The sequence below is a fragment of the Calidris pugnax genome, unplaced genomic scaffold (assembly GCF_001431845.1).
Source record: "Calidris pugnax isolate Ruff unplaced genomic scaffold, ASM143184v1 scaffold228, whole genome shotgun sequence".
Taxonomy (NCBI): Eukaryota; Metazoa; Chordata; class Aves; order Charadriiformes; family Scolopacidae; genus Calidris; species Calidris pugnax.
Window position 1 is genome coordinate 1,209,834 of NW_015091017.1, and position 16,613 is coordinate 1,226,446.

The following is a 16,613-nucleotide window of genomic DNA, read 5'->3' on the forward strand; positions in this document are numbered from 1 at the left end:
CCGGGTGGCACCTTGAGGTGCAGGGGCTGTGGGCGATGCGGTGTGGCGTGGTGCCGCCCGGGGAAGGCAAGGAGCAGGGCTGGGGCAGGAGGGAGCGGGTGCGAGCAGGCACCTTCTGCTGCCTTTCCCTTGTCACCCGGGCTCAGCTTGCACCGCGTCCCCTCAGGTCAACTGGAGACACACCAGGGAGCTGGCTGCATCTTGCCACCACCGTCGAAGCAAAGGGAGAGGAGCTGCTCAGAGAGAGGGATGCAGGAGAGGGGGAGGAGGCTGGGTGGGGGACCCCGGCGTGCTGCACCCCAAACAGGCACTACAGCTATGGCAGGGCAGTCTCTGACCCACAGTGGCTGAAAGTGCCCTGTCCCTGCGGTGTCCCCGTGACGGTTGAGCCCGGCAGAGCCATCCACGAGCCCCGTGGTGATGAGCCGTGTGGACCGAAGATGAAGCGCGGGGGAAAGCGTCCTGCAGGTACCACTGGCCTCGCTCCCCAAGGAAGATCCCAGAGATGAAGACGATCGATGCGCGCGCGAGTACGGGAAGAACAACGGTGCAGCACAGCCCCTCCCCGCGTCCTGGCGGGGGAGGACTGGGAAGGGCTACCCAGGAATGAGGCGTGAGTCCCCCAGACCCCTCCTGCCAGGGGTGCACGTGGAGCCCCCCAAAACAGGACCGTGCCCCAGCTCCCGAGGGAGCCGAGAGGCTCGGGAAAGCGCCCAGGCATCCCCCTCTGGGGAGTCCCTTGAGGGGCGAGGGGGTCCTCTCCCCACCGCATGGGCAGCCTTGCCCTGCATGGGTACCCTGCAAAGGAGTCGAGGATGCCGGAGCAGTGGGGACCTGCCGGGGGGACCGGTTGACCTTTGACAATGGAAGAGAAAGCTGGATCCCGTGAGAGTGGCCCTGTGGCCTAAGGGCAGCGGGAGTCCAGTGGGCAGGGGCTCGGTGGCCCCCGGTGTGACCCTGAGACAAAGCTCCTCCTCACAAAGGCAATGGTGGCTTACAGGCGGACGGGATGGAGGTCGAAGGCATGGCACAGCCGGCCTCATGGGCACCCCCTGCCCCAGAGGAGGCACAAGGCGATGGGCTGAGACGCCACAGCCGATGACGACCTCCCTGCCAGCAGAGTCAGAGTGAGGGCTTCTCCGGACCCAGCCGGTCCCTTCACTGGGGGGTTTCCCCATCCCTCCTCCACCCGCCGGGCGCAGGGCCACCACCAGGGACACCCCCTCCCCGTCACCCTGCAAAGCAGACCCCGCCTATGGCACCGGGCAGTCCCTAGGGACCCTGCAGCTTGTGGGCACAGTGACAACGTTCAGAAAGAGATCCAGGCTGAAAAATAGCAAAGTCCCTACAGTCCGTCTAGGACGCTGCCCCTCTCCTCCAGCTCCCCAGCTGCTGTTTCAGGGACTGGTCACATCTCTATTTACAATATAGAACATGAGTGTGGGCCGGAGGCTGCGCTCCCGCGGGCTCTTCCACGCAACAAACCATTCAAAGCTAGAATTTGCTCCCTCTGGTTTGTTTGTTTTCTTTTCTTTTTTTTTTCCTCTTTTTTTTGTGTATTTTTTTTGTTTTTGTTTTTGTTTAAACGTCTTTTGTTTCAAGGACAATAAAAAGTTTCAATCAGGCAGGACTTGAACGTCATTCCTAAGGTTCGTATTTACAGGAGTCTACAGCAAAGAGACAGGCAGCTTGCTCCCCGTGTGCGGGGACACCCCTCGTCCTATGCCCCAGGAACTCCACCAGCTCTGCGTGGACCTTTGGTACGTAAGCCCTTCTCCCCAGCCGTGCCCTCCGCACCAGGAGCCTGCCCAGCCCTCCCCGGCGACACAGCAGTTCGGAGACATGCACCCTCAAGTGCTCGGAAATCGGGTTTCGGATGCTTTCATCCTTCCCACCCACCCCCGGCCCCGGGAAACAACGGGTTAAAAAGGCGCTCCTCTCATCCCTGCCTTGCCCTGCCCTGCTGTCCACCGAGCCCACTGCCTGGAGAACCGGCCGCTGGAGCGATAAAGCATTTTGAAGTTGAAAATGTTCTTCTGGACACTGGCCTCAGAAGCGCGTCTGCTCCCTGCCCCTCGCGCCCAGCCTCACAGGTATATCTCCCTCTTGGTGGTCTGGGACGAGGGGGTGGTGGCTGGCTGGAAGTCCGAGGTCTGGGTGAGAGGAATTTCCTCCATGGGAGAGTCCTTGCAGGGCTCATGGCTACTATTGGAGAAGGCACTGTACGTGGGGAGCAGGCGAAGGTTGGCCATTTTGGTGCTGCGCTCTTCTGAGAGTCTGGGGCTGCCATTCCCGACTTGCTCTTGACTCCCTCTGTCTTGGTAAGGCACAAAAGTGGAGAGTTTGAGGGCATTCTTGGGCCTGCGGCTGGGGGAGGACTGGCCGGGCATCCAGCAGGTATCGGAGTGGCCGAACTCTGTGCACTCCCGGGTACAGGTCCCAGTCATGGCTACATCGGGCAGAGGCCGGAGATCTGCAGAGAAGCAAGCGAGAGCATCGTTACGAGCACCCAGGCACCACCGGCTCAGGATGTGAGGATGGAACACAGGGAGGAGCAGCAGAGCCTGGACATCTCCGTCCTACCCGCACCGTCCCACAATGGGAGGGGACAGCCAGACCCATGGCCACCCAGGGAGATGGACCCACCACATGGGGAGCCAAGGCAGAGCTGGGAAGGGAACCTAAGGCTCCTGGCAGCTGATGGCCTCCCGTCCAAGCTCACAGCCCCAGCTCCCTCTGGACAAGCATCCTCCCTTCAGCGGGTGCGTGCAGAGAAACGGGAGGCAGAGGATGGGTCAGAGCTCACTAAGCCAACCCCCTCTGGAGACAAGCCTTGCACAGGAGGGGCTCCACAGCACGGCATGAGACAGGCTACCACCGGACTCATCACCCCACAGCTGTGGGTATCACCTGGACCCTGCTGGGCTCCAGGAACTCCTTTGATCTAGCACCTTTCGACATCACTGACAGCTTCACCATGCAGAGAAAGGGAACTGACCTAAACGCGGTCAGCCTTTTCACTGCCCTGAGGTACAACCAGATTTCTTGAGCACCATCCTTTGCCAGCCCTGCCCTGCTCACCATCAGGCATGCCACGCCACCTGCAAGCCTCCCCAGGCACCCATCAGCAGGAGCTCCAAGCCCACCCAGAAGTCCTCAGATATTGGCTGGTCTCCTGCAGAGCCTGAAATCTCCTGCGGAGCCTGAAATCCCCAAGCACAGTGAAACACACCCATGTTTAACCCCAGAGAGGCTGGACATATCTGATACTCTTGAGTCCCTGCCCCAGGAGTGCCTGAGCCTCTCTGTGCACCAAACACCTGCCCCTTAGAGAGCCAGGCATCTGAGGGCATCAATAGCTCCATGCTCCTGGCATAGCCTGGAAACTCTGACCATCAGTTACACCAGTTCATGGTCTGGTGTCCTCACATACTGACCACCTCTACCCTAGATACTACATGACCTTCTTGAGCCTTGACCATGTGTCCTTTACACATGGGGTATTTGTCAAAAGTCTTTAGAGGCCAAAACTTAACATTTCCATGCAGAGGTGTGTGTCCCTCTGTGACACAAGCCATTCATTCCATCTACCCCAACCTGGGGCACAACATAGCCCCCTGCCACCGCCTGAGACAAGTCACTACCCACTACCACAAGCATCTGCTGCCAGATCAAGCCTGGTGCTGATGCTGGGATGGAAGGGGGGACTGCTCAAGACCTTGAGACTGCTCTGACTTGCAGATGTTCCTTCTGGTTCACAGAAGTCCTCTCCATCTCTCTGCCCAGGAGCTCGCTCCACTGCATTGCTGACAAACAGCCCTGCAGACTGATGGAGAGAGATACCAAGGAGCTCTGGGAACCTGAGACATATGGGGCTTCCACCAGCTCAGGGCAAGCCTCTTCCCATCAGATACACTCTGGTACATCTAAACCCTTCCTCTCAAAAAGGAACAGACCCATTGGCACTCCCTCAGCCCTGGGAAAAAGCAAACCAGAGCCATTCACACCGTGCTGGGGACTCTGCCCTCGTCAGCACGTCCCACCTGCCACCGGTGCAGAACACAGGTGTCCCCGAGTCACCCTGGCACAGCTTTCACACACAAGCAACCCCGGGATGCAAGGAAGGTCTCTGCAGGAGAAGGTTCCATACGATGCCAGGAATGGTTGACAAGGGTCATAAGTGACAGCTGAAGAGACGGGCATGGAAGAAGGGGCAAAGTGGGTAGTCAACCACTGCATGAGCATATCTTGCCCTAAATCAACCCCCAGTGACCATCACAAATTCTCAGCTCCTTTTGGGGGTTGAGGCACCCCAGTTTTTCCCCCCTGGTTCCTAGGGAGGCTCTGGCACCCCCACGCTGCTCCCCGTCTCGGGAGCCGCCTCCCATGTCCCGTCCCCTGGCGCACACGTAAGCTGTGATATCCTGGCAAAAGCCATAAGGACATACCTCAGCGCAGACCCCCTTCACAGCCTGCTCCGCTCAGGGGACTCTAATGAGGAGCAGAAAAAGGACGAGAGGGTCACATCATTGCACAGTCCCCAGCTTCCACACCCACCCTTAGGATCCTCCTGGACCCTTCAGCCTCTGGCCAGCCCTCCCCGTGGCATTGCACCAAGCCCCACAGTATCCCTCTGGTACCCCAGGAGTCCCTTGGCTTCTCCTGGCCCTGCTCCAGCCTCCTTGAGGCTGCTTGGCCACCACTGCCAACCTCTTGCTAGTTCCTCCAGCCTTACTCTAACCTCCCTGGAGCCCACTGGCCCTTGTAGGACTCACATGGGAACCTGAGGCAAAACTTGAAGCCACCTGGCTTGTGGCACCCTGAGCCCCCATGTGCAAAAGGACGGGGACTGCGTGTCACATGGCAACGTGCACACACACATACAGACACAGCCCACTGGACACACACTGACGTGCTCATGCACCACAGACGGGCACACTCAGATGAACTCGTGTGGGAAGGGACAGCCATGCTCACATTGCAGGGCGCAAAAGCAGGAGCCCAAGCATCAGAGGGGAACAAGATCCTCCCACAGGCCAGTGTGAGGGCACTGCTTGCCAGCACAGGGCTGGCCACAGACCAACTCTCCTATTTCCTGAGCATGGTGAAGGAAAGTTGCCTCATTTCTTTCTCCTAACTACAGGTAGAAAGCAGGATACAAAACCAGAGGCAAGATAGCTCAGTTTTCATCTCTACTTTGTGCAAGTGAAAGTAGGAACTGGAGCTTTTGTCCTAGATGATCCACCAGGTCATCTCAGGTCAACAGGATGCCCTGGTGGCCACCAGCTTGGTCATTTTGAGGTTGTGTTGTCTTTCATTTCCGTCTCTCATTTTCACGATGTCTCTCTCTCAGCTACTTCCCTGCCAGAAAATTGGGAGGGGTCATCATTATTTCCACTTCCAGAAATGCCTTGGTGCTGTGCACTCCCAGGGTGGGGAGTGGACAAGTGCCACCTCTTTTTGTTCAGGCAGAAGGTGCTTTACGGAGGGTACTGGCAGGACCAAAATAAAAGCTACCTCTCCAGTGAACAAAGCTATGGAGATTTCCTCGTGCCAATGGCAGCTTAGAAATCGCAGGATCAAGCAGGAACGCTGTGTTCAGAGCCTTTTATTCTGCTTTTCCCATTGTCTGCTTCTGGCACTAAAGTCTTTTTCCAGCGTTGTCCCTTAGCTTGCAGTGAGATGCTGGCATCGGAACTCTGCCGCTAAAGGAGCGCATTATGTGCCATGAGCACAACCCGCTCAGCTTTAAGAGCCCGGGAACGGAGCAGGGAGCAATTCCTGAATAGCCGTGATTTCAAGCAAACACGACCCTACAGCCTAATTCTCAGCACATGCTGGTGGTTCAGAGACTTCAGTGTGCCACCACAGACAAGCAGAAGTCTTTCTTTGGGAATAAACGTTGGTGGAAATTTTACCCACAAAATGCTGATTTGGGATACACTGGAGTGCCATGAGGAGGCAGAGCCCAAACCTCACCTCGCGGTCAAGGTGCCCAATTCACCTTAAGAAATGTCCTAAGGATTTCAGATCCCTCCTCCATCCCAGGTTTTGTGACCCTGAACCCCGAAAAAGCTCCCAGGTGATGAAGGGGATGGCCGTGCCCTCTGCTCCAGCATCTTTTTCCTCCATGGCATCCTGGCCATGCAAAGTAAAAGCCATGTGTGTGTATCAGCTGTGTTTTCCTGAGCTTTGGCCTCTCGCTATCGGAGGGTTGGCCCATCCTGATACCGGCATTTCCATGTCACAAGGCTGTATATCACTGCCAGGAGGGTTGCGTGGTTGTTGGGACATTCACAGTCCTCACAGTCTTCTGGCTCCCCCCCTTTCTACAGCTTTGCATTTCTCTGGCACCCTCTTGTTAGCTGCCTCCGGGCTGCTCTGCCTCGGCACATTGTAGAGGAATGAATCCAGGCCAGTAAAAGTCGCATCCCTTTGAACTTTTCAGATGAAAAGGGGGCATGGTTGGGGCTTTACAGCAAGACAAACCCTGGGCCCTCCTTCTGGGCTGGAGGAGGGGAAGTTCCCTGGAGCCGCAACTCTGTTCTGGATGCTGGTGTGGCTGTTCTCGTCTCCTGACATCCAGGGCACCTCTGCTCTTTGTGAAGGAGACTGTGCCAGGCTGTCTCCTCTGGGAAGAGGCACATATTGGTGCCGCTGCTAATTATTTCTCTCTATATATCCCTATGCAGGGCAGGAACACATCCTGTTGCAGCCACTTGCAAGGGCTCCTCTAATAGTATTATTGCTCTTAGTGGGGGATTTCAATAGTGCACTTAAGTACTATTAGACAGGAGACAAAAGCTGGCAGCCTCATTCAGCAGGCACTTCCATCTCCTGCAGTAGATGTGCAGAGGTTCACTCGCCTACTGCAAGCCAGGTAGCTTCAAGCAGAGGCTAAGAGCCGGCCTCAACACATTTAATTTTTTTTGGCCAACATCTGCAATGTCTGCAGCCCGGTTTGGTTCTCTACGTCTTCCCTTTGCGATAGACATCAGCACCGTACGTGTGGTGTGTGGTGCTGGGCGAGCAGGGGTGACGCATCACAGGGGGGCAAACCTTGCAGGTGAGGGGACGTGGTGGAGCAGCTCTGGGAGGGAAGACAGCGGGACGGTGGGGACGTGACACAGCAGAGCACGGCAGAGGATGCAGAGAAGCCCAGAAGGGAGGAGAAGGAGGGAAGCGCAGCATGCTAGGAGGGACTGGAGAGGTTCAGCGGTACAGAGAAATGGGGAATATGAGAGTGTGGGGAGAGCAGCTTGAAGGCAAAGCTGTTTTCCTGAAGCGATAGATCAGAAAGACTTATCTTGCCTTCCTCCTTGCAAAGAGAATATTGGCCACTAATTTCACCCAGCTACCCTTGTTCAGAGCCCAAAAACACTATCTCTTCCAGCCTTGGTCAGGGGTTAGAAGGGTGGAGGACACCCCACGCTGCAAAATGAGGGCTGAGGTACAAGGTGTTTCTTTCAAAATGGCTGTCTTTCAGCCAGGGAAGGATGCAGTGTTTCCAGTACAGGCAGCTTTACCACATCTATCGCCTTGGTGTGGACACCTGGAAACACCCCTTCTCCCACACCTTGCCCTCAGGGCTCTGCAGAACACTCCTGGGTCGCCGCTTATGGCAGCGACCACCCGTGACACCACATCCCACCACCAATGTCCTCCTTGCCTGCCCTTACACCATCCCTGCAATGCCAACAGCCTCTCCGGTGCCTCTCTTTCCAATGACCCCCCTCCCACAGCCCTGCTCCTGAGAGCAGGCACCATTCCCCTATTCCACCATAGCTTACTGGGATTGTTCTCCTGCACCATCGCTCCCTCCAGGTACCACTCCCTGGAGGGTTCACACCTACAGGTACCGTTGTCTACAGCGCTGTTCCTGACAGACACCATTCCCTTACCGCAGTGCTGCCCACAGGTACCAGTCTCCCGTGCCGCTCTTCTCTACAGGTACCACTCCCCTACAGCGTGACTACCTACAGGTATGGCTCCCCTACAGCGCTCTTCCCTACAGGTACTGTCCCCCGTGGCGCGGTTACCGAAGGTACCACTCTCCCGTGGCGTTGCTCTCTACAGGTGCCGTTCCCCCCGCAGCGCCGTTCTGGGGAAGCACCGTTCCCCCCACAGCGCTGCTGCCTACAGGTACTGGTCCCCCACGGTGCCACGTCCTCCAGGTGCCATGTTCTGTGCTGCTGCTCCCTCCAGGTATTGCCTCCCCCCCGCTGCTGTCTTCCCTCCAGGCAACCGCTGCTCTAATGGTTGCCATTTCCTCCAGGTACCATGTTTTACAGCGCTGTTCCTTCCAGATACCACTCCCCTGCGGTGCTGCTTCCTCCAGGCACCACTGCTTCGTGGTCTGCTCCCTCCTCACTACACCCAAATGGTATAGCTATTTGGATAGTGTGCCCCAACATCCTTTTTTCCTATACCAGCAGCCCCATTGCTATTCTTCTCTACTCTACTCTTCATGTCTTTGCAACCTGGCAGTGCGGGGATCAGTCCCTTGTAATATCCCACCCCTCAACTCACCCCTCTCAGTGCCTTCTCCCCCCATAGCAGCATGCCCGATGCAGTAGCCCGGAGGAGTCCCCCCACATCAGCAGCAAGAGATGCTCAACAGCTCGTACCCAGTTGGCTTTCTTTGATGGAAAGGAGCTTGGTGGCTCCTTCCCAGCACATCTTCCCCTTGAAGGGGCTTTTGGGAGAGGGCAGCTGTGCTGTAGGTGGCTGTGGAGCCGTGATCTCTTTGGCAAAGCCCAGGCACAGGGACCACCTTCAAGGTCCCCAGGTGAAGCGGGCATAGCCATTGCGTTATCCCCAGCAGGGAATGCCCACCCTCCGGACACGGGGGACCAGAGTGAGCAAGCTCACCTTCTGCAGCTCCTCAGCCCATTTCCTTTCTGTCCCCTGATTCCCACATCACGTGTGGACGTGACCAGAGTGCTCTACCTCCAGAGCAGCACAGGCACAACACCAATTTCACTTTCCAGGCCTTGGGGAAGGCTGCCTGGACTGCTGCCCATTTCCACAGCAATGCTCCAGAGATCAATGAGTACAGAAATATCGGAGGCTGAAAGCACAAGCAGAGAGCTCCCCGCAGTCCACGTTAGTTCCCTATTTTTCCTAGGCTGAGCTAACATCATCCCTACAACACCCAGGCAGACGGTTTGCAGGACCACTCCTAGCACTACAACACCCAGACAGACAGCTTCGGGGACCAATTCTAGCACTACAACACCCAGACAGATGGCTTTCCAAACTTAACACCGTCACTACAGCACGCAGACAGATGGCTTCTGGTATCTGAGACCGACCTGGCGCTGCCCATAAAGGTGGTTGCTGCAGTTCAACGCCACACCTACAGCTCTCAGGGCAATAACCAGCAACACCCGCTCTTACAATAAATACTGAGAAAGATCTTCAGACTGATGCCAGCACACAGATGGATTTCTCCTAGGCACCAGAGTCAAAAGATATAACGTGCACAGCCATTTCCCCCAGACCCTGCAGCGCTGAGCATCTCCCCCCTCATGCTAAACAATAGTATCTAAACACCGGTACAGACAGCTTGCTCCAAAGTTAATGGCCTGTCAGCCCCCAGATGCAGGCACGGATCAAACCATGGCCCCTGGAGTATATTACAACGGCACACACTCACTGCAGCACCGAAGCAAACAACTTCCCAGACCCTGCCAAGGGTATCGCAGCAGAACTGCCATGTAACTAATGTGGACAGATGCACCCACCAGCCACAGCCTCACCGGCACAGGTAGTGCTAAACCACTTTGTCGGCAGCGAGGGCCTGAGCCCAGGCTCCCAGAGGACATGTTCTTCCCTTGCTCGCCGTAGCTGGAGCTCGAGGAACCACCTCCCTGCTGCTGCTATGCCTGCAAGCTGCAGGTGGCTGGGTGACAGTGGCTGGCTGGGAAGCACAGGCATCCCATTGCCACAGCAACGGGAGGCAATCCTGTGCCAGTGGCCGGAGCACCCAGACGGATGGCTCTGGACACTGACCATGTTCCTGCAGGGACCAGGCAGGGCTCACAGGGCTCAGTGACAGACGACAGCACTCCCAAAAGCACCATCAGCGCTCCCAAAAGCACCATCTGCCCTCCCAGCTTTGCTGAAACCCCTGTGATACCCAGCAAAACAAATTCAATCCCTCTGTAACAGATTTTGTGCTTGTGGTGCCACTTACACAATCTCCTACCCTGGCACAGTGGGGCTTCAACCTTCGCTGGACTATAAAAAAGCAGAATTATTACATTAAATTACTGAATAATTATGTTAAGAACTACCTTAATAGGATTACAGGGTTCAAAGGTCAGGAAATGCCAAAATTAGGATTGTCCATGCTGTCTTAATTCACTTCATAAAAGTCTGCTTCTTGATGCAGACCAGAATTATGCTCTGTTGGAAAATATTTTCCCTGGGGTCTCTTCGTGCCTCAGGGGGACAGGACAGAACCACCTGGGAGATGTACAAGGCTTTTCAGGAAAAATAGGCTTTCCCAGTGAGACTCCACCCCACGGGCTGCAGAAATTGGGGAAGGTACAATTAAAGGGTCAAGAGATCACAGAAAATCACCTCTCTAAAGCAAGGGGTTAGAGGGAGGGGGATTGCTTTACTATTGAGAAAAACAATTAGCAATTTCCTTTCTTGCCTCCTTCTGGGAGGGAAATAACTGGACAGGTCTCACTGCCATTTTTAAAAATATTTGTTAAGTGGCATATGTCCACTATGAAAAATTGTGTCCTTGCAGTTTGTAAAAAATTCAAGCAACTGAAAACAAAGTCAGGTAATGAGCATTACTGGGCAATCCTCTTCACCCAGGTTTTATTCTTGCTGTATAAAACACAGCAACAAGTCTAGCTCCAAAATGAAATCCTGCTTCCTGTAGTATCCAACACTGTTCCTTGGCCAACCAAGAACTTCTCATGACACCTACGGACAACAGACATTCAACAAATAACCACCAGAAAGGACGAGGAGCCACACCACAATAATCAAACTGAGGAGTGCAATAACCAAACCATCCTCCCAGTTGCCTGATTTGCTCCTGCAATACCCAGCCCAGGTGAGGAACAACTCCTGTGGCACCTTCAGGAGAGCAGGAAGGTCTTGACAAGAAGTTGTGGGCAGCCGAGCAGCTGCCTTTCTTCCTCCCCCTGCCCAAGGGGGAGGGGCAGGTGGGAGCACAGGGTTCTTGTGGATTTTGAGTCCTCTCTCAAAAGGGCTAATGATGGTTATGTAAATTAGCAGAGGAACACCACCTGCTATCCCCAGGGGCTGTCAGCTCATGCATGCCTTGTATGCGCATTCCTGCTACCCAAATACCTACACAATTGCTCCTTCCACATTCCCTCCTTGCCTTTGCCTCCCCTGCACAGGATTCCTCCCAGCCCCTCCCGGTGGGGGTCCCAGCCTGGGTCTGTGGGGCTGACCTGTCTCCCTGTCCAGCACGTGGCTTCCCAGGGACACATGGATGCACGGCCCAGAGCCTCCTGCCATGCCCCAGGTACTGGTGTGCTGCCAGTCGATGGGAGGGGGTGACCAGGCCACCAAGGGCAGGAGCAGTGCCACCCATGTGGGTGAGAGCTTTGTGTGCCCACCAACCTAACTACAGGGTGTCTACAGCTGAGGTGCCCTTACCCAGCCTTTTGGTACAATGCATTTTCCAGCTGGGGTCGGCTGTGCCTCGGGGAATGGCAGGAGAGCTGAGGTTGTGGCTCCCAGATCCTTTTACTCCATCTCCCTCCTCAGAGCATCACTGAGGCAGAATCATAGAATTGTCTAGGTTGGAAGGCTGTGCCTCGGGGAATGGCAGGAGAGCTGAGGTTGTGGCTCCCAGATCTCCCCTGCACAGGATTCCTCCCAGCCCCTCCCGGTGGGGGTCCCAGCCTGGGTCTGTGGGGCTGACCTGTCTCCCTGTCCAGCACGTGGCTTCCCAGGGACACATGGATGCACGGCCCAGAGCCTCCTGCCATGCCCCAGGTACTGGTGTGCTGCCAGTCGATGGGAGGGGGTGACCAGGCCACCAAGGGCAGGAGCAGTGTCACCCATGTGGGTGAGAGCTTTGGGTGCCCACCAACCTAACTACAGGGTGTCTACAGTTGAGGTGCCCTTACCCAGCCTTTTGGTACAATGCATTTTCCAGCTGGGGTCTGCTGTTCCTGGGGGAACGGCAGGAGAGCTGAGGTTGTGGCTCCCAGATCCTTTTACTCCATCTCCCTCCTCAGAGCATCACTGAGGCAGAATCATAGAATTGTCTAGGTTGGAAGGGATCTTTAAGATCATTGAGCCCAACATAATGCTGACAAAACCACCACTAACCCATGTCCCTCAGCACCATGTCTGCCCAGCTTTTAAATACCTCCAGGGATAGTGACCCCACCACTGTCCTGGGCAGCCTCTTCAAATGTTTCATAACTCTTTCTGTGAAGAAATTTTTCATAAAATCCATCCTAAATTTCCACTGGTGCAACTTGAGGCCATTTTCTCGTCCTAACACTTGTTAATTGGGAGAAGAGACCGACCTCCACCTTGATACAACCCCCTTTCATGTAGTTCATGGCTTCTGGAGGGGACTAGAGACCTGTCCCCTGGCTCCTGCAGGAGGATAGCGCTCTGTGCTCCTGCCATTGCTCCAGAGGCTGGTGACACTCACCTGTGTGCACTGGAAGCCTTGGGGCAGCAGCAAGGACATGTGCAGCAACCCACATGCCCCAGGCCACCCCACGGCTGCCAGGCACAGGATGTGTTAATGCAGCAAATGCTTCTTACAGGAGGAACTTGAGCTTTACCTTGCTCTTGAGCCTGGGAAAGGCAGGGGTCTGATCCTACCTGACCCAGCCCCTCTGCTCAGGCACAGAGCTCGGGGGGAACACACGGAAAGGTCCCCTCCAGCCCACATCCCACACACGTTTCCAGAGGAATTGCAGCACCACATCCCTGGAGCTGGCCTCCACACCTTCCTTCTGCTGCAGCCCACTGCTCCAGCCAGCCTCCCTCCAAGGGTTAATCTTCTTCTGTAGAGCTTCTCAAAGCTAATTAGAAAGAGCCTGGGCAAGTGTGGTGGCAGACACTGCTGCACTTATCTCCCCACTTCCGGGGCTCTGCCCTTATCATTTAATTAAAGCTGCAGCCGTGCTTCCCTTCCTGGCAGCAGCTAATCAGGGAGGGCACTGGAGCTTGAGGCAGCCTTTGCCAGTTCGCCAGGGAAGAAGGGGGAGAAGGGCAGGGAAGACGCCCCAGGAAGGACAATAAAAGGGAGAAGAGGATAAAGAAAGAGTCTCTTTGTGCTGGCAGCCTGGGGACAAGGAGGGCAGCAAGGGACCGAGACCCAGCCCCAGTGCTAGTCTGCCAGTGGTGCTGTGTTGCGGGGGGATGCAGGGTCCTCTCAGCTCTGGATGGACCACTGCGATGTCAGCCTAAGAGCGAACCAAGAAAGATGCCTCCACTACAGGCTAGCTCCATCTCTCAGCAGGAACAGGACCCTGAAACCCCCACACTTACTCAAAGCAGCTCTCCCAGCAAGGCGTGCTGAGATGCCCCCTGACACTAAAGCCCATGCATGCCACATGCCCCAACGGCAGAGCAAGCCACATTCAATCCTCCTGCAGGTGAGGAATGACCCATGCCATGCAGTACCTAGCATCCCAAAGAAACCTGGGGACCCCCAGAGTACTGGGGAAGGGGCATGTCCAGGAGGGATGCCATCAAGCAACAGGAGAGATGTTCATCAAGCACCAAGAGAGGTGACCATCAAGCAACAAGAGAGATGGCCATCAAGCAACAGGAGATATGGCCATCAAGAAACAGGAGATATGGCCATCAAGCAACAGCAACTGCAGCAAGCTCCTGCACTAAGTCTCTGAGGGAGAGCAAGGATGCATAAACCCCAAGAAATGCTGCTGTTTGGAGGCCACACAATGGCGTGTGGGTGCAGCTACACAGGGATATGTGCTGGCATATATTCAATGAGAGACTCAGCCATTTTGGGGCAAACAACCCCCAACCGATGCTGACAGCTTCCGTGCCAAATTCCACACCTCTCTTCCAAAGCACGGTTAAGCTAACGGTTCTTGAATAGAAATTCTTATAACCAGTTTGTTAGCTGGGCTGAGACAGCATGTCTTGTTCTCAAGAAACAGCTGGAACACTTCTGCTAAAACTTAAGAAAAACAGAAAAAGAAATCAACCTGAGGGAAACCCAGCATGGAAAATTTAAGTTTTAGTGTTGGAAATCTGCTGAAGTGACAAGCAATCGAGAGTAAGTCTGTATAATACAAAATGTCAAACAGCCTAAGGCTGCTCAGTCTATATAATGACCTTCATTGCAGGTTCCAAAAGCTGCTCTGGAGGCTCAGCCTGGTTGACATGTATATGTGTACTTGGCATGCTCCGAGCAGGAGGAATGGAGCAATTGTTTCAACGTTATGCCTACACTATCAGAATCGTGGAATAGTTTGGTTTGGAAGGAACCTTAAAGATCACCATTATGCCTACACTATCAGAATCGTAGAATAGTTTGGGTTGGAAGGGACCTTAAAGATCACACAGTCCCACCCCCTGCTACGGGCAGGGACACCTCCCACCACACCAGGTTGCTCAAAGCCCCCTCCAACCTGGCCTTGAACCCCTCCAGGGATGGGGCAGCCACAGCTTCTCTGGGCAACCTGGGCCAGGGTCTCACCACCCTTATGGCAAAGAAATTCTTCCCCAGATCTCATCTCAATCTTCCCTCTTTCAGTGTCAAACCTTTCCCCCTCCTCCTATGGCTCCCCTCCCTCATCCAGAGTCCCTCCCCAGCTTTCCTGGAGCCCCTTTAGGGACTGGAAGGGGCTCTAAGGTCTCCTTGGAGCCTTCTCCAGATTGAATCCCTCCAACTCTCTCAGCCTGTCCTCATAGCAGAGGGGTTCCAGCCCTCCCAGCATCTCCGTGGCCTCCTCTGGACCTGTTCCAACAGGTCCATGTCCTTCGTGTTCTGAGGACTCCAGAGCTGGACACAGTGCTCCACTATATAGTCCTTCCACTGCTCCTGAAAAAGGTCGTCCTCTCCCACCATTGCTCACCTGCTAGTTCCTCAATCCTCCTACTGTCCTTATCATATGAGCAAGCATTAATGCATTATATTTTAATTATTTTTTTTTTTAATTAATTTTCAGCAAGACCAGTTTTATCACCTCACCTGCAGGTTTGTGTCAGAGTGGGGACTCACGTGCACAGCCTCGGAGTGTCTTGCGAGGTGCACCAGTTCATGTGCACGGGGACTCAGGAATATTGGTCTGGTTTTATGAGCGCTCTCTGTGTTTGCTCCTTGGTGGCTGCCTTTCATTGCACGCTTGTATTAAAGCTCTTGTGTCAAGGAGAATGGAACTGGCATACGCATGTCTGCCTTTGAACAAAACCATTGTTAAGCCCCATCAACAATTTAATAATCTTTCACTCGCAGGACAATGGATCAGGGGAAATTATTCTTGCAGGGGGGCCAGTAACCACACAGCAAAGCGTTGTTCGAGGCCTTTGAAGTCATATAGGTGTTTAACTGACAAAAGAAATCACAACTTTATGAAAAGGGCTTGCCTCAACAGGGGGATCGGGAAACAAAGGAAAATCAAGACCACTCAGTGAGAAGGAGAGCAGGGGAGAAGGAAGAGCCCTTGGAAGAGAGTCAAGCCAAACCCTAAGGAAACTGGGAGAGGAAATGACAGTATGGATTTGCATGCATATGCTTTGTTTTCTTCCCACAGATCTTTCCTGGGCTGTTTAAGAGTAAAGTGAGCACATTCACTTGTCATTTCAGCTTTTTATACAGTCTGTTCTGATTGTAGAAACATGCTGGTTGCCCAAACCATAACGCAGACACCGAGGAGGAAGAAGCCAGAACCTTGCCAGAATTTGCGGCAGATATTTGAAGGATCAGGGGACTGGCACTAAATCCAGGACTGATGGTCTTGGGCTGCCCCGAGGAGGAAATGTCTGTCTGCTGATGGAGAATGCACACATGGACCCGGATACCGCACCCAGCCAGAGAACCAAATGCACACGAAATCCAACGTATGGCAGTTCTGTGAGCATTAGACCTGGGGCATGGTCATGAAAATTTGGAGGAATGATCTGACACCCAGTGAAGGTGTCTGACTGCTGATTGCTTCAAGATGAAGAGCAGCCCACACAAGAGACCCTGAACCTCCGAACTACCCAGCCCATTTCTCTGCAGTGAAGAGACATTGCCATAAACCCAGCTGAAAATGCACGTTATTGACGGCTCAAACACCCACAGACTCAGAGGCTGAAAATCCGCAGTGGAAGCTAAATGGGGAGAGATTTCTTGGCTGGCACATGGCAGAAGCAGCATATGCACTGGTCAAATCCTCCTGTGGTGCAGCCAAAACACATGCCAAGAAATCAACCCAGGTGGTTAACATTTAGGAATTGAACCACTTGCCATCTTGCTGGCCTGGTTCCCCACTGAGACATTGAAAGGATTTGAACTGTCAATGGCCACAGCCAGAGAGAAGTCACCTCCCCATGTAAAAATAGGAGGTATCGACGCCAATGCAGCTTGCTAAAGGTGCAGCTCTGAGCAAACAGGAGAATATCGGTGTGCT

At 54.4% G+C, this 16,613-nt stretch overlaps 1 protein-coding gene across 1 annotated transcript in view; it reads right to left on the bottom strand.

Annotated features, from left to right (window-relative positions):
- Window positions 1-2,340: 2,340 nt before the first annotated feature.
- The window catches only part of PCDH1 (protocadherin 1), a 48,164-nt gene continuing 33,891 nt past the window's right edge, over window positions 2,341-16,613 (bottom strand). Inside the window, exons 4-5 of the mRNA XM_014955796.1 lie at window positions 4,449-4,491; window positions 2,341-2,473 (exon numbers count right to left, since the gene is read on the bottom strand). Of these exons, the coding sequence (XP_014811282.1) occupies window positions 4,466-4,491 (26 nt within the window). The 3' untranslated portion in view covers window positions 2,341-2,473; window positions 4,449-4,465. The remainder of the gene's footprint in view (window positions 2,474-4,448; window positions 4,492-16,613) is intronic.